Genomic DNA, 18,433 nt, shown 5'->3' on the forward strand with positions numbered 1-18,433 from the left:
AACACTGTTCAAACTCTTTAAGAATTAAAATGCAATTCAAATGTCATTGGTTTAAAAAGTCTATGTTCAAACTTCCAGCAACTCTTTTTTGTATTATTGTATTTTAAACACTAAATCTGATTTCATTTGTCTGATAAGCAGTAAATGTTGATCGATACTTTCTTCATTTTAAACACATTCCTTTTAATTCGTAAAAAATCAATTGGTGAGATCATTTACACGATCGTCAAATCAAAATATTGCTTAAACAAACTAGATTACTTCAAAATTACCGATGTTCAAAATTTTACTTAGGTCTCAATTTTCTATGTTTGAATGAAATAGAATCACAAAAAAAACTTTCGAAAAAATACCCTTTAAAATTACATAATTGGTAAGTCATAAATATAATTATTCTAAAAAACTTATTTCCTTATTCTTGAATAGTATTGTGATTTCTTCTTTATCTCTAGTTGTTTTGACAAATAAAACCACTTTTCGAAATACGTTTCCTTTTGGCGAACCACAAATGACACGCACCTTTTAGGGGATTTGGGAGGAAGGGGGTAGGTATTTGTTGTAGCTCTTATTTTTAAACCTTGATTGGGATATTTCTCTTGTTGTTGTTGTTGTTGATATTATGATAAATAAAATAACAACACTCGAAATAAAACTAGTTTTCAGTAAAGCACTAATTACACTCGGGCCGTTAAACAGTTTAAGGGGTCTAATATCGCTCTTCACTTTCCTTTGAAAGATGTTTATATATATATATATATATATATATATATATATATATATATATATATATATATATATATATATATATATATATATATATATATATATATATATATATATATATATATATATATATATATATATATATATATATATATAAATATATATATATATATATATATATATATATATATATATATATATATATATATATATATATATATATATATATATATATATATATATATATATATATATATATATATGTCTTGAAAAGCTCAACGCACATAAGTAATTCTATCATTATTCATTTTCTATCATTCTTGCCCCAAAATGTCTCATAAGAGGGTAAATATTTTCTTATGAGAAAGTACGAAGGTACGCGTAGCAGCCATACTATACCACAGTCCTAGATTTACATACTTGACATAAATACAAGTTAATTAAATTTTACCGTAGAAACAAATCCTTTTCTTTATAGGCGCGATTCCTTTTACGTTTTTAGACAATTTCAAACGACTTTACAAACAACTTTGATATTGTATTCGATCAATACAGCCAGGGGCGTCAACTAACGAAAATTTAGAGGCGGGGGTAAAATGTACTTCTTAAAATTTAGTGGTGGGCAATGTTGTTGTTTTATCCATTTTTTCAATGCAGAATATAAGAGGCAACAAATGAGGGGGATCACCCAATCCCACCCCGCGAATCCACGCGCATCAGCGCAGATACAAATATTAGTCGATATATGCTAAGTTCAAGTGACAATCCTAAAATCGATCAACAGGTGGTATTTAGAAACCACAATTTCTAATTCATAGGTACTGCACAAAAACTTCAAACTTCACAAAATAAAAACAAAAACACAACTGGTTTCACTTCATTCCTTGAGATTGAGGTCCAAACATTGAATTAGCTTGTTTGCTAGCAGCTCGACTTGGCGTGAAACCCAACATTTTTTGAATATTCTAGAAAACATAGATAATCATAGCACCTCTGGCAATAAGAATCAATTTGAACTTTAATATTAAGTCCATTAAAAATAATAAAATCTAAAGTTTCTCAAAAACACAATAGAATCATTTGCGTCTCGTTTTATTTCTTGAAAAAAAAAAAAGTAAAAACACTTGTAAATTCAGAAGGTCTTTCGGACTTTAATAACTCTATTATTTTTCATTAAAAATTTGTAAAACGAACACTATCATTTTATTTAAAATGACTTACAATCATCAAAATGACGCAAAATTTACTGAAAACCAATCAAGAAGAGCATACAAACCATGCGTGCAAATCAAGCAATGAGACTGGCAACGTGGCGTTTGTTCCGCCAACACTGGAGGTGCGGCGCTTGGATGGGCTGCATTTTATTGTATGATCCAACTAAAGTATGGGTTTGAACTCATTGAGTTATTTGGTGTCCGTAGCGGAAATTTTTTGGGAAGCAGTCTTTTCTATTCTGCTCTTAAAAATGAATGACTTCAATTTCGAGTAACGGCGTGCTCAGTCTTCTATTGTGCTCTTAAAATTGAGCGGTAGGTCATCAATTTCGAGGTAGGTTAAAAGGGACTGTTTTGTCAAAATATTAGGTTTTTTGGCGGTCCGAGACATTTTCAGAAGGAAGAGAGTGAATTGAAGATTAACCACGAAGCAAGAGGCCTTCCTCTTCAAAAACCAATAAAATGTTGGCAGAATTCGGAATCATCGACAAAAAAATTGTCCATCGAGGACAAACGGTCAATAAACACTTTTACACGGAGATTGTTAAAAATTGTTGCTCCGACAAATGAAGCCGACAATTCCGAGAAAGACTGTTTCCATTAAGAACTTAATGATCTAGTCAATTAAGCGGTAATAGCCATAGTTATGTACCTGAAGTGATTGGACAACATGGTTTGGGTGACAAATGATAAGGGGGTGCGATTTATAAATATTTGTGCTGACTGTGGCCTAATTGTTGGTGGCTCGTGGTTTCCAACCAAGAAATCCACAAGCATACTAGGACTTCCCTCAGATGGAGTAACAAAAAGCGAAATTGACCACCTCTTGATAAGAAAGTGACACAGACGATGTTTGGAGGACGTGCGTCCCTTTAGTGGTGCCAATTCGTTCTCTGATCACCAGCTAGTGATCGCCCGTTTCAACCTGAAGCTACAGACCATTGTGAAATACAAAAGAACTCTTAGAACATTTGATGTGCAGAAGCTAAAGGACAAATCATTCGACAAAACTATTGTCTATATCTCTCCAATAATTTTATCTAGCCTTGTTTGCGAGGAGAGGACAACATCTGCTGGTGAAACATGGACCAAGATCGTGGAAAATATGCAAAGTGTAGCTGAAGAGACTCTTGGTTTTGCTAAAAAGAAAAGGAAACAGTGGATAAGTGATTCTTCTTGGAAACTCATGTCGGTGAGGAAAAGTTGAAAATTCAACTAGACTCCTGCGACCTCAGTGCCACCTCCAAATATAAAGACCATCTAGGGAATAAATACAAAGAAGCCCACAAGGCTGTAAAAAGGTCAACTAGAGCAGATAGACGTGGTTTTTTCGAGGCCAAAATTGCCGAATCCGAAGCTGCTGCTAGTAAAGGCAATTGCCGGGCAGTTTATCGCATAACAAAAGAGATCACAGGAAATTTCAAAAAGCCTGCTACTGCAATTGAGAGTAAATCGGGACGACTGCTAACACGCAAAGAAGAAATAGATAATAGATGGAAAGAGTATTTCCATGAAATATTAAACTTTGCCCCTTCTGCAGATCCTGCAGACCCCCAGATGGTCGACTCCTTTTCCAATCAGACATAAGTACAGAGCCAATTAGTTTACATGAAGTACACAGTACTGCGTAAACTAAAGAATGGAAAAGCAGCTGGCATTGATGTTATATATCCTTAACTATTGAAATACGGTGCTGGTGTTCTAGCTGAGCCGCTTCACCAAGTGTTAATGCAGATATTGCGATACTGAGGATTTTCCCACAGATTGGAAGAAAGGGGTTATAGTGAAACTATTTAAGAAGGGTAGAACTACTGATTACAATAATTGGCGAGGTATCACCCTACAGTCTTCAGGAAGCACTGTCCTCTGCCAAGTACTTTTGAATCGCGTCCAAACAAAAGTTAACGCCATGCTCAGGGATGAACAGCATGGCTTCCGACCAAGTAGGTCATGTGCTGACTTGATGTTTAGTCTTAGAATACTTATTGAAGAATCAAATGAAAGATAGACAGAAATCATACTGGCTTTCATCGATTCCTTGAAGGCTTTCGACTCAGTCCATAGAGATTCATTGTAGAAAGTATTGCGCTACTCATGATGGGGGCTTGACTGAGTGGTTCAAAGTCAACTCGGGCGTTCCACAAGGGTGCATTTACAATACTACTACTACTACTACTAATAACTCACTGCAGCACCAAGCCGCCTGAGGCCAACACAGCCACGCACGCTCCTCCTCCAACCTAATCTATTTAAAGCCTCCCTCTTTACACCCTCCCAGGAAGTTCCCATTTCCTTTAAATCTTTATTTATGACATCCTCCCAACCCAGACAAGGACGACCTGCTTTCCGTGTAGCCCTAGACGGTTGACCAAAAAGGACAATTTTCGGTAATCTGTCATCCTTCATCCGTAGAACGTGGCCTAGCCATCTCAACCTTTCTTTCATTATAGCCCCAGAAAGCGGGATTGAACCACACTTTTCGTACAACCTACTGTTTGAAATACGGTCAGTCAGCCGGGTACCCAGAACAATCCGTAGGCAATTTTTCTGGAAAACATCTAGTAAATTTTCATCTGCTTTTTGGAGTGCCCATGCTTCAGAGCCATATATGACCACTGTCATCACTGTAGCTTCCAATATTCTAATCTTGGTATGTAGACTTATCTTTCTATTCTTCCAAACTTTTTTTAACTGTGAAAAAACGCCCTGAGCTTTAGCTATTCTACTTTTAACATCTTCACTGCTCCCACCATCTTTACTAATAATACTACCAAGGTAACTGAAGCTCCCAACCTGATCAATCTTTTCGTTACCTAATGTCACGTGTTCATCTTCACTTATTCCTATCCTTAGTGACTTAGTCTTCTTAAGATTAATTTTCAAGCCTATTTTAGCACCCTGAACTCGTAAAACCTCTAAAAATTCATTCATTTTGCTCACACTTTCATCTAATATGCTTAAATTATCAGCATAATCTAAGTTCAGGAGCGTTCTTCCTCCCCATTTGATTCCATGGTCTCCAATTGCCTTTCCTGTGCTCCCATATAAAGGGGGATAGAACACAGCCCTGCTTAACTCCTGATTTAATACAAAACCAGTTGCTAACCTCATTTCCTACCTTAACCGCAGCAGTATTATTCTCGTACATAGCGCAAATCACTTTAATGTATTTTTCTGGTATACCATATAACGATAAGACCTTTGTTAACGCTGTTTTATCAACAGAATCGAAAGCTTGCTCATAATCGATAAAACTAAGGACCAAAGGTGTTTGACAACGAAGGGACTTCTCAATTATTAACCTAAGAGTGAAAACATGGTCGACACATCCTCTACCTTTTCTAAAACCGCATTGTTCTTCCCTTAAAACTTTGTCTACAGCATGTCTCAGTCTAAAAAGTATCATATTACTCAGTAATTTGCTACCTACAAAGACCAGACTAATGCCTCGATAATTACGACACTCACTCTTGTCACCTTTCTTATACAGTGGTTTAATTAAGGTTTTCCTAGAATCGTTGGGTACTTCCCCTTTTTCAAAAATCATGTTCATAATCTTCAGTAGCTTATTGCTAACCTCAGAGCCACCATATTTAAGAAACTCATTAATCATACTATCACCACCTAGGGCCTTATTATTTTTTAATCCTTTTAGTACTGTCGCTCATTCTTCCTCACTAAACAAATCTTCCTTCACATCCAAGGTAGCACAAACTTTTTCATTTTCATCTATATCTTTTCCTGCAGCTGTATCTCGGTTTAGCACATTCTCAAAATGTTCCACCCATCTTTCTTTAACTTTTTCCTTATCACTAATTGTGGCCCCATTTCTATGGGTGCTACTCCTTTTCAATTTATTAATATGCCAGTATAATATTTTACTATTATGTCGTCTAGCTGCATCTTCCAGATCCTCAGCAATTTTATCCATCGCCTCCACTTCACATCTCCTTAGTTCATATTTTACTGCTTTCTCCACTTTCTTTACATTCCTTTTGTTTTCATAAGACCTATCACTGAGATAATTCTTATACGAACCCCTTCTACTCTCTATTAAACCTAAAGCTTTTTCACTAATACTCCTAGTTGCAGTCTTAGCACTCTTCCCTAGGACACCATCAGCAACTTCACAAATTATTTTTCTGAAATTATTCCATTCATCTTCCACGTTGTCAAGATTTTAAACCCTCAAGTTTAGTACTCAACTGTCCTGGAATTTTTTCTCAAATTTTCATCCTGAAGTCTACCAACATCATAACTTTCCGGGAGGGAGTTACCCTTCCGAAATTTCAGCTTTAAATTAACCTTAGACACTACTAGATGGTGATCTTTACTTTTAACATCAATAACGGCACTCCTATACACCCTAGTATCTTGTATTGATCCTGCTAGTCTTCTGTTTACAATAACATAATCAATAAGGTTTGCTGTCTTACCATCACGTGAATACCATGTCAACTTATGGGCCATTTTGTGACCAAACACCGTATTGGTTATAACTAGTTTGTTATACCTACAAAATTGCAAAAGCCTATAGCCATTACTGTTTTCTTTTCCTACACCAAATTTACCTAAGCTAGGATACCATCTATCCCTATTTCTACCAACCTGGGCATTAAAATCTCCTAGCAAAAACACCATATTTCTACCTGGTACCCTGTCTATTTGCTCCTGTAACTGTAAGTAAAATTCATCCGAGTCACTACTATCTCCATCAGTTGGTTCAATGGGGGCATATACTACTATAACTGATACCCTAAACTTTTCAGTCATAAAATGAGCAATTGGCATTCTATTATTAATAATATGAAAAAAACTTCGTTTTCTTAAAGAGTTAAAGAGGCTGCGTCCCAAAGTCGAACCTTAAAACGTACAGGAATTAGAAGAGGCAGTTGGGGGGCTGCCGCCCCCCAAACCCCCAGCTTTTAAAGACTCTTTTGTACAGGTTTTTTGTGTTTTTGCTAACCCCCCGCTCTTGGCTTCGGAAAGGCCCTCTTTTAATTAACAAAAAATTGAAATGAATGAATAATGGAATAACTTCGAAAAATGTTAAACACAAGAGGACAGGAGAACCATTGCGCCGAAACTAGTAAATAGTAACAATGAAGTCCCCCCACAAAAAAAAACCTGTACAAAAGAGTCTTTAAAAGCTGGGGGTTTGGGGGGCGGCAGCCCCCCAACTGCCTCTTCTAATTCCTGTACGTTTTAAGGTTCGACTTTGGGACGCAGCCTCTTTAACTCTTTAAGAAAACGAAGTACAGGTTTAATTTTTTTTTCATATTAATTCTGTACGTTTTTCTACAATCCATGGTGGATGTAATTTAATAATTGTGAAAAAAAATCGCCCGTAAGGGACTTGAACCCTTGACCAGAGGATTAAAAGTCTCACGCTCTACCAACTGAGCTAATAACTTGCATGTGTGTAAATATAACTTCTCAATAGCTTTTAAAAATTTCAAATTAACATGGGCTCTTATGGAGAGAAATCCGTTAATTTAAATAGCTAATGGGTGGTTTCTGGAAAACAGGGAAGGAGTTATCGGATCAAGCTGAAATTTCGCGGATAAGCTCCTGGGCCGTAGGGGACCTTAACTTGTGAATTTCAGCCCGATCAGACAACGTTAAAAGGGGTGGGAAGGGTTGGAGGGTCGAAACTTTCGGGGGGTTAAGATTTTCCTACGAAACTTTCATGGGCACTTACTCGGAGAATTCCGCATCGAATGAGTCTTCGTACACCCAGATCCGATGTCGGATGTGACCTGTAGGCGTGGCGAAAAAAAAAGTAAATGAATTTTAAGTGGCTATGCGTGGTTTCTGGAAAACAGGGAAGGAGTTATCGGATCAAGCTGGGCCCTATCGGATCAAGCTCCTGGGCCCTAGGGGACCTTAACTTGTGAATTTCAGCCCGATCGGACAACGTTAAAGGGGGGCTTGGGTTGACAGGTCGAAACTTTCGGCCAGATTTTCCCCATGAAGAAAAAGTTGGAGGGGGATGAAATTTTGCAGGTTTCTTAGTTGGAGCTCGGGCTACGAAATGCATCCCTCCCCATCCGTCTGCGACCACTGGAACCGAAGATCGCTTAACATTGTCGTGTGTCGCCTCTTTATAGAGGCACGAGTGTGCCTCCTTGATACCTTCCCAGCCTAAACAAGACTTAGCAGCTTCCTTATTCATCATGAGCCCTACTCCCTGTCTATGTACCCCATCCTTCCTGCCTGAGTAAACAAATTCTATGTCACCTAATTTCATGCTTCCTACCCCTGGGATATGAGTTTCTGAAACTCCTAATAAATCCAGTTCAAACCGTCTGAAGTCGTCAGTCAAAATGTCGATGCGATAGTCATTTTTTAACGTCGTAACGTTCCAAGTTCCAATTTTCATGTTCTTTAAATCTTTGAAATTATTTTGGCCTCAAGAAAAGCAGTGATCCCGGATACCACTGCAGGATGTGGACCAACATATCTTCTCAAGTCTACACCGAAGCGCTTAAGCCGGCTTTGAACCGGACAGCAATAAGTCCCTGGGACCTCCAGGAAGTTGGAGGCTTTGTGCAATCCTGGGCCCATCTTGGTCACAACATGGTTTTCAGCACTTGGCGATGCTCTTCTATCAACATGAGTCGAAATCCTGCACAGACAGTCCCAAGCCTATTACCTCCGACTCATTATATATTCATGCCTACAAATATTATGCTACTATGGGGAGGCAGCCCATAGTAGAATAAATTAGCTAGGAAGAGGTTTTTCAGCCCGAAAACGCCCATCAAAACAAACCAAGACCAGAATATGCTCACTGATTTTATCCTGCGGACGTGCAACTTCATAAGTGGCATCCAGTTGAATGAAAATTGCAGTTTATTTGATGCAGACTTCGCAGATGATATAGTGCTCCTTTCTCGAGAGGAGCTCCCGTACAACATAAATGAGCTCTCGAAAGAATATGAACGAATAGGTTTGGCAATAAGCACACAAAGGGAAAAATCATGCGCAATAATGTGAAAATTGGTTGCTTCTATTACTTCCGCAAATAACAATTTCTGGTCAGATACTACTTTTAGAAAAAACTGGCAATCTTAGTTCGACAAGATTAAGACTCAATAGCCTTAAGTGAATATCCCTTTCCTTGGCAAAACCGCTGATCTTAAAATGTAGAATTCACTGATCAACTTAACTAGTTTTAACTTGGAAGATATAATTACTAGAGGAATACAAATATTGATTTTATTTGATCTGATGCGTGTCGCTATTACCCCCTTCCACCTCTCTGCCTCATTTAGTGATGGTTATCATTCCCCTTTCTATCTGTCCACTAATGTCTCCACCGCCCGGTCTTGTTCTATTATCAAGCTGATTCATAGATCATTTAGTGACCATTATTGCAAAAGCTGGGACGACTTCTGCTAAAGAAGTTAACGGGGATCTTTAGTGAAGTAAATCTACATTATTATCATCATTGGTATTACTATCATATTGAAAACATTATTAGAGTGAAACAGAGATGGATATAATTGAGATCTAAGAAGATCCACTTATCTAAAGTATTTCATTAACTGGTCAAAAAAACCTGGAACTCAATCTGGGAGTATTCTGATAAACCACTGTTTCAGAGGTTGCTGAAAAACTATCTGGAAATTAAACCTCAGGTAAACAGATCCAATTCTTTTGTCTTTGTTTGATATGTTAGTTCAGATGCCTTCCATTTTCGTTCGTGCTTAATTTGTAGCGCTAACGTAAGTCACTAGACATGTGCGCTTATTTTTAAGATTAAACATATTCGTGTTAAAATAAAAACTTTTTTTGGGGAAGGGGGGGCTGGTTGCCCTCCGACCGCATTTGAATCGTAAAAAGGGAGCTAGAACTTTCAATTTTCAATCAAATAAGCCTCCTCCAATGTTTATGTGACCACCCCTTCCATAAAAACCTTTTGTGTTAACAACGGGCACCTTATATAACTTACAGCTCTTGCCTCCGAGCTGTGTAGGTTTTGTCAACCCCGGCGGCATAGTTATTTGATCTTTGGGCTATTTTGAACAAACTGGCTATCACAAAATTTTAACTGGATGCCTTCCAGGAAAAGAGAACGTGGAGGGGGCTGTTTGACCTCTGATCACTTTTGACTCTTAAAGAGGACACTGTAACTTCCGCTTCCCAATCGAATAAGCCCTCTCCAAAGTTTATATGACCATCCCTTCCATATGAACTGCCTCTGGGGAAAATAATAACAAAAGAACACTGAAGCATTCCCTCAGATCTAAAGATCTCATGCTAAACAAGCTTAATTTAAGCTTCATTACAAATTTGACATTGTTCTTTGCTTTTTTTATTTTACTTCATTTGAAAGAATTTTATCACTTGTCTAGCTTCTTAGTAAGAGCTTAGTCAACAGATTCTGGTAAATGGCTGACCTTTCTTATTTGGGTTTATAGTTTTTAATTCGTTTTCTTTTATTTTACATGTAGTTTCATTCCGCGTTGTTAGCTTTTTGTTCCTTCCAATTTGGGTTCTTGTTTTATTTTGATCTCTACGTTGTTTGTTTTGTCCTTTTATATTCTTTTTTTCTGGTCTAAATCGTTCCCTTTATGCTCAGGAAATACGAGCCTGATTTTTTTAGACTTTTTCAATATTGCAAAAGACGAGAAGCAGTTGTCTTGGAAACTGGGAAAACTTTCGCTGAGCTAGGGTAAAGTAGCATTGATTTGAACAAATAATTACACTCCGTGTCTTTCATATACATTTTCAAATGATTAATTTATTTTCTCACCTTAAACACTTTTTAATCTCAGTTTCCCTATCTATATCTCTTCTTTTGTCTTTTATTTTAATCCTTTTAGTTATTTAATTTCACCTTTTTGACATTCGGACAGCGTGAAAACCCCGGATAATTAAGATAAAACTAAATTTCAGTCAAGTAAATTTAAATTTGTTTCTTTTTCTTAGTACAACCTTTCTGTCAAAGCATACTGTACTTTCAGGAAAATGTCAAAAAATAAAACAAAATAATTCTAACAGTTAAAACCAAAATTTCTGCCAAAATTTACCAAATCTACCAAATAAACAAAATTTCAAATTGTTTATAAACTGTAGAGGGTCTGAATGTTTGGTTACTCACCTGTCTAATTGACATTGTACATAGTATATACAAAAATATGAAGCTGCAATCATAGTAATTTTCTCCAGGTAAGCCTCTATGAGAAAGTCCTTGAATCCAGGAAATCGGCAAAAACGGTAATTTTGCTACAACTTTTCCTTCAAAACTGAAAAAAAAATCTAAATAGAGCAAAGTAAGATTTAGAAAAAGAACTTTTTCAATTTAATCGTTTCCTTCCAGTGTTGTCATTTTTGGACTTGAATTGTAAATAAGTTCCAAGATTAAATAATAGTAGAAACGTAATAAAATCAGGAAAATTTTCAGCCCCAGTACGATTTAAAAACCTAGTTCGTAGACTCATTCTCGAACACTGTATCTGCTGATTTTAATGCAGAGATCAAACAGTTCGTGGTAACGAACTATAGACTAAGAGCAGTATGAGCCCCTGCTAACCAAGATTATAAAAAGGTAAAAAATAATGCCAGTGCGTAAAAGCAAACCCACCCCTCGCCCCGATTCTTTCTAAAAAAAAATAAATAACGCCAAACTTTATTAGCGTTAATAATGTTTCCGCAGATGATCTCCTCCCCTCTGCAACAGAATCCCAGCTTAGCAGGCATACTTATCTAGGTCAAGAAAATGCACAACATGATTTTTTTTTCATGCTTATATGCCATAGAAAGTGAATTTTTACTTGTGGAATTTTCGACAATTCCTCAATAAGTAAGATATTACGCTCAAAATGTCGAAATTTTACCCGAGGGCACTCTAAATTAATTTTGGGGATAACAATATCTCCCTATCTACTTTTATGTCAAGGCATGAACAGGACTGTCGGCCTTAGTGACTGATCTCAGTTCTAGCGGTTTGTTCTTTCCCCCTACGGAGCTTTACACTGTTTGACACGGCTTTACACGGTTAATTTACATATATTTAGCTTGTAAATTCTGTTTTTGCAGGCACAAAGACGAAAAAATTTGCTACTGAAATAACTTCAAGAGGGAAATATTGTCATTTTCGAAGCAAATATTTGGAAAAGCTGGTAATCAATGCGGTACTGACAAGAAAGCTGATTGAAGACAATGGCTTTGATTCTTGAGCACTTAAAAAAAAGGTGTGTTTGGTTTTGAAAAAAAAGGGAAGAAAACAGCTTTGATTCCTGAAGCTGTTTCTGGCTCTGACAAAAAAAAAACAATTGAAGGCAGCGGCTTCGACTTATGACACGTAACAAGCGTCTTTTTAGCCTACATACTCATTCCAAAACGTTTTCCCTCTCAAGTAATTACGGCGAGCAACGAATCTTTAAGATTAGTCTATTTCATGTTTTAATTTCATGTTAATAGAGAGGAGAAGGGGCATGTACAAGAACTGACAAGAAGTAATAGACCATATGAAAACAAAAGCATTGTAAAGAAAGTGGAGAAAGCATTAGAATATGAACTAAGGAGGTGTGAAGTGGAGGCCATGGATAAAATTGCCAAGGATCTGTAAGATGCAGCTAGACAGAAATATATTAAAATATTGTACTGGCATGTTAATAAATCGAGAGGGAGTAGTCAATCTGGACTTAAAAATAGGAGCGGGGCCAAAATTAGTGATAAGGAAAGAATTAAAGAAAGATGGACAGAAAATTTTGAGAATGTACCAAACCGAAATAGAGTTGCAGGAAAAGATATATAAATAACTTTATTCCTCACGCCTCTTAATACAAAATTTCTATACAACTGACACCTTTTTAAAAGAAAAATGTTATGGCAGGGCGAAGAGCGGATCGACTGCGGCACGATTTCCATTTAAAGTCGTCCTACGTTAAAAGTCTCGAGATATGGTATGTTTATGTTTAGGCTGTTGGAGATAGAAGAACACGAAGAAGTTTGTAATACCTTGAATGTGAAGGAAGATTTGTCATGTAAGGAAGAATTAGCGACAGTAATAAAAAGATTAAAAAATAATAAGACTCCAGGTGCTGATAGTGTGGTAAATGAGTTCCTTAGATATGGCGGCTCTGAGGTGATAAGAATGAGTGTGGTAATTATTGAGGCATTAGTTTGGTCACTGTAGGTAGAAAATTACTTAGTAATATGATACTTTTTAGACTGAGAGATGCTGTAGACAAAGCTTTAAGAGAAGAACAGTTCGGTTTTAGAAAAGGTAGAGGATGTGTCGACCAAATTTTCTCTCTTAGATCTGAGGTCAAATTTTCTCTGAGGGCCTTTGGTCCTCAGTTTTATAAACTATAAGAAAGCGTTAGATTCTGTTGATAGAAAAGTTATAGCAAAGGTTTTATCCTTGTATGGTATACCAGACAAATACATTAAAGTGATTAGTGCTATGTACGAGAATAACACTGCTGACGTTAAGGTAGGAAATGAGGTTAGCACCTGGTTTCGTATTATATCAGGAGTTAAGCTGGGTTGTGTTCTATCTCCCTTTATAGGGACCATTTTGATGGATTTTTTCTTAAGAAGCACAGGAAAGGCAATGGGAAACCACGGAATCAAATGGGGACGAAAAACTCCCCTAGACTAAGAGTATGCTAATGACTTAAGCACCATAGATGAAAGTGGGAGCTCAATGAATGAACTTTTAAAGAATTTGCGAGTTCAGTGTTCTAGAATAGATTTGAAAATAAATTGTTAAGAAGACTAAGTCACTAGGGCTATGAATAAGTGAAAACGAAACGGTGGCGTTGGGTAACGAAAAGATTGATCAGGTGGACAAATTCACTTGCCTTGGTAGTATTATTAGTAAAGATGGGGGGGGAGCAGTGAAGATGTTGAAAGTAAAACAGCCAAAGCTCAGGGTGCTTTTTAAAAGTTAAAAAAAAAGTTTGGAAGAAAAGGAAGATAAGTCTAAAAATCAAGATTAGGAAATTGGAAGCTACAATGACATTGCCTACGGATTGTTCTGAGTAACCGGCTGACCGACCGTATTCCAAATAGTGGGCTATACGAAAAGTGTGGTTCAATCTCGCTTTCTAGGACTATAATCAGAGAAAGGTTGAGATGGCTAGGGCACATTCTGCGGATGATAGATTTTTAAAGATTGTCCTTTTGGGTCAACCGTCTAGGACTAAACAGAAAGCAGGTCGTCCGCGGCTGGGATGGAGAATGTCAAAAAAAAGATTTAGAGGAAATGGGAACTTCATGGGAGGATGTAAAGAGGGAGGCTTTGAATAGATTGGGATGGATGAGGAGCGTGTGTAGCTGTGTTAGCCTCACGCGGCTTGGTTGCTGCTGTGAGTTGTTCGTAGTTGTAGTAGTGTTCCATGCTTTCTTAGGCCAGTATTAGCAGTAAAAAATAAAAATTAAGTTAAAAAAAGTAAAATAAATTAGAACTGAAAATACTTACATTGAATTAAAAACTCCAAGTAAGGCAGTAAAGGTGAAACCGATGGCCAACATCGACTTCATTTTCACAAGCTGCAAATCTCTACTGTTGGCTTTCAGTTTCTCCTCGTCCCTCTCCAGTCTCTTCTTATGTCCTTTATCTAATAGCTCACTTCCTTCCCTTTTCTTCTCTACTGAAAGAGTTTAAAATAGTATAATTAATTTCCATTTTGATTTTCTTCTTTGATTCTTAAATTTCCTATTCAGGGTGCAAGAATATATTGAAGAAACTATAGTCACTACTGTATTTTAATAGATTAGACAGAAACTATACTACCTCATTGTGCTATGATTGAACATTAGAAAACACATTTTCTTTTTATCAGGGTCGTTTTGAGTTTTAAAAATAGCCAGTGCACAACATAGTAATAAAAAAGCGTGTTTTGGAAGAGATGCACCATAAAAAAAAAACATTGGGGAGATACACCATCGAAGAGTCAATTAAGACAAAAAAAGGTTTAAGTCAAAAATTTTCAAAGACCTCCTAAAGCGATTTAACATTTTGAAGCTGAGATATTGGATTTATGCCCTTTTGACAATATGCATGCAAATAGCATGTTTTGATTTAGTCTAAAACAATCTCCTCAACACTCCCCCTCAGCCTTTCTGGTGACCCAGGAATCAAACATGTCACCATTTCCAAATAACAAAATGTATCAGGAAAACAAGTTTTTGTTAACCCTTTAGCAAAAACTTAATAGTTTTTTACCAAACAGAAAAGAACAAGAAGAAAAATTTGGCCTGACAGGCATGAAGGTGGAACTAGTCGAAAATTGTGATGCTAAACTGGTTAAAATGCATGATGAGCCAAACACGGGATTGGCAAAAATATAGTTCACTTTCTTAGAGCCAAAATCTGCAGAGCAATCTTTTTTTTTTCGCCAATTCCATGTTCAGCTTATCCTCTATTTTAATCTGTTTAGCAACATAATTTTCAACTAATTTCACCTTCACGCCTGTCGAGGATCTTTAATGGTAGTAAGAATGTACAAAAATAGAAGCAAAGTAAGTAAGACGGCACTAGACCCTTAAGGTCCAAACTGGCGGTGCTGATCTGGATCAAGAAACAATGATTTTTGGAGTAAAATTGTGCTTTTATAGATTCTAAGCGCGAAAACTTCTTTAAAGTGGTCTGCATTAAATTTTTAGGCCATGAAGATGCTCCAATTAAAACTTCAGGACCAAGGGTGCCTCAGTAAAGACAAAAGATCAAGGAAGCATATCTAGTTGCATTGATTCGTAACGCCCTTTTTTAAACAACAAAGCAAAACTATTTTTATAAATGGCCTTGCCATGGATGTATTTAAGCAAACAAACCATAGCAAACAAAGTAACTACAACAAAGTAAACTATAGCAAAGTAATAAAGGCTTTGAATGGTGGATTGAAATACGCGTATATTCTTGGGCGTTTAGAACATGGGAGTCGGGATCGCTTCAGCCCAGTAGAACACAAAAAATTACACTGATTTTCAATTCATGTAAATGATAATCCCACTCTCTGGCCACCCAAATTTCTACTAGTACAATTATTATTATCAATCTAATTTTATTTGAATTTTGTCCCAGAGTTAAATTACAGTCCAACATCATGATTGTTAATTGGAAAAACTGTAAAACAACTCTGAAAGCCATGGCAAATTAAAGCGACATTTTTTGGAAAAAAGAAATTGTCACAATATAAGATCGTTTTCTGTCAAAAATCATATTGATACTTCATTATGGAGCAGAGATTTGGGTCGCAAGGAAGCTGCTCATCTTGAATTATGTAATATGAACTGTTCAATAGATTGTATGGGCTGGATATGTACGTTCACTCCCAGTATTTGAAGGGGGGCCAGGATCTATAGCCTCTAAAAAGTAATATACTCTTTTCAATTATATAATCTTGTTTAATTACCAAGAGATAGTTTACTTAAGATAATATATCAAAAGTGATAATAGTAATGTAAACTAGTCCCTAAAGTCCCCTAATTTAGCAATGTAAACTCAATTTCAATTCCAAGATTAGATAAGTAGAATTTATATAGTAAAATATGCATATATTAAACTAACAAAAATATAAAGTTATACTATATAGCTAGAGATTAAAGAACTTACACTTTTTGCTTTGCTTTTCAACTTCAGTTTTTAATCTCTGATACTTCTCTGTCCTATAAACCAAAAGCCATGTCAATCCTGTAAACAAAATCATTCTTGCAATTGTAACTTCATTCGAAGATATTAGTAAATATAATTCACAACCCTGAAATGTACTGTTAGTCAAAGCTAAAATCTATACTACAAAATGTTTTGAGATTCTGCAAGGTAATATTGATGTCTCTGCAGGCCCCACCACATCCATCTTTCAAGAGAGGTCCAACCAAACTATCATTTATACATCAGCATTTCCTGATTTATCTGTGGGGTTTTTTGGATTTCTTATGTCTAGTCTAAAAATGCTCTTTTTCCATGCTCGCCTCTCATCATCCTTCAATTGGGATTTTTAGTAATACTCTCCACACCATCTTCTTTTTCAGGATACAAAATGAGATGCTATGGGACTCTACTCTGCAGACTAGATAAAAGTATTGAAGTCCAGATTTTAACAATGACTTAATATTGTTTTTCCCCATATTTTGTAATATACTTTCTGACAACAACAATGCAAACCAAGAATGCCACGGGGGGAGGACATTCTCAGGTGGTTCACAACTGGTAGGATAACGTTGTTTACAAAATGCGATCATTGCATGACATTTACATACAACTCTTCATGCTTAGATTTTCCCAAGTAGAAAAAAAGTTGTATTTTCTACCACTGCAAATCATATAGCCATGCCTTCAAGAAGAAGAGTAAAAGTCCAAATTGAAATATTACTTGATTTTCACTTTTTGCACAGAGCAAGTAAAGTTAATATTTATAATAGTCTGTGTTGTAATTTTGACGATGCTCAGCTCAGAAATATTTTAATGTCATACACGAAAAAGGCAATCCATTGCAGGTGACGTTGATCTACATAACCATATAAGGAACGTTGTGTCTGTCTAGGATACAATCTTAAATAATCCTTTCTACATAGTTATTGATCCTGTATTTATTATGTGTCTCCTCACAGGCGTGGACTTGGACACATGTCTTAACTCCGCTTGGCTTCTCTCCGCTTCGCAAATAATTATGATGTGTCTATCCGTGGACATTTTCAATTGACTACTCCCCGATAATAACCATGCTTAGAAAGCAGAACTGATGGAAATAGAACTCTCTTTTCTTGGAACTTCAAGGAAGACCTAAGGCTAAGATGGAGAAGAGTGGATAACAGCAGGCTTGCTGACATTGACAATTCTATCGAACTGTTTGCTGAAGAACTTAACATAAAGATCTCTTTATTCACAAGAGTTCAAAGAAAAAAAAATCATGTTCCAGGTTGGACTGCCATGCATCAAAAAGCACACTTACAAAAAAAAAGCAAGAAACTTATTTAGGTGTAACCGATCCTGGAAAATATGTGCAAGAAAACACAGAAAACATATGTGTGAGAAACACAGAAACAGAAAAAAAAGTTTTCTAAAAAAAAGTCATTAGGGAAATTATGGCTTTTTGGACTTCTCGTATTGGAGACAAGCTCATTCTACAAAGCTCTGAAGAAATTTTCCCAAGCATACAAAGAAAAAGAAATAAGTTGCATACCCCCAGTATTCGACAATGGGTTTCAACCAGAGGTTGATGCATAAACTAAGCTTAATCATTTTAAAGTAATTTTTCTTATAGGTTTGTCTGAACACCAAAAAAAAATACCTGGAGTAAGTCCAATAGCCCAGTTAGAACCCACAGCTATTACCTCTGATAAAAACCTATAACACACAACTAGTCATAATTAGTAATAATCAGTTATGCTTACCGAATGTGCAGTGTCGGTGAACAATTTCTATACTTCTTTTATATATATTTATTTCTTTGTTGCATAAAACACATCATGTGTTTAATAATAAATTGTAAAAAAAGAGCTTTATAGCATATGAGCTTTCGGAAATAAAGTAT

The 18,433-nt window shown here is 36.3% G+C and overlaps 1 protein-coding gene across 1 annotated transcript in view; it reads right to left on the minus strand.

The window, feature by feature from the left end:
* Nucleotides 1-1,513: 1,513 nt before the first annotated feature.
* The window catches only part of LOC136037929 (calcium load-activated calcium channel-like), a 29,503-nt gene continuing 12,583 nt past the window's right edge, over nucleotides 1,514-18,433 (minus strand). The window contains exons 3-6 of the mRNA XM_065720793.1: nucleotides 16,513-16,590; nucleotides 14,377-14,548; nucleotides 11,047-11,191; nucleotides 1,514-1,688 (exon numbers count right to left, since the gene is read on the minus strand). Coding sequence (XP_065576865.1) covers nucleotides 1,596-1,688; nucleotides 11,047-11,191; nucleotides 14,377-14,548; nucleotides 16,513-16,590 — 488 coding nt within the window. The 3' untranslated portion in view covers nucleotides 1,514-1,595. The remainder of the gene's footprint in view (nucleotides 1,689-11,046; nucleotides 11,192-14,376; nucleotides 14,549-16,512; nucleotides 16,591-18,433) is intronic.

This window comes from Artemia franciscana, chromosome 17 (assembly GCF_032884065.1).
Source record: "Artemia franciscana chromosome 17, ASM3288406v1, whole genome shotgun sequence".
Classification (NCBI taxonomy): domain Eukaryota; kingdom Metazoa; phylum Arthropoda; class Branchiopoda; order Anostraca; family Artemiidae; genus Artemia; species Artemia franciscana.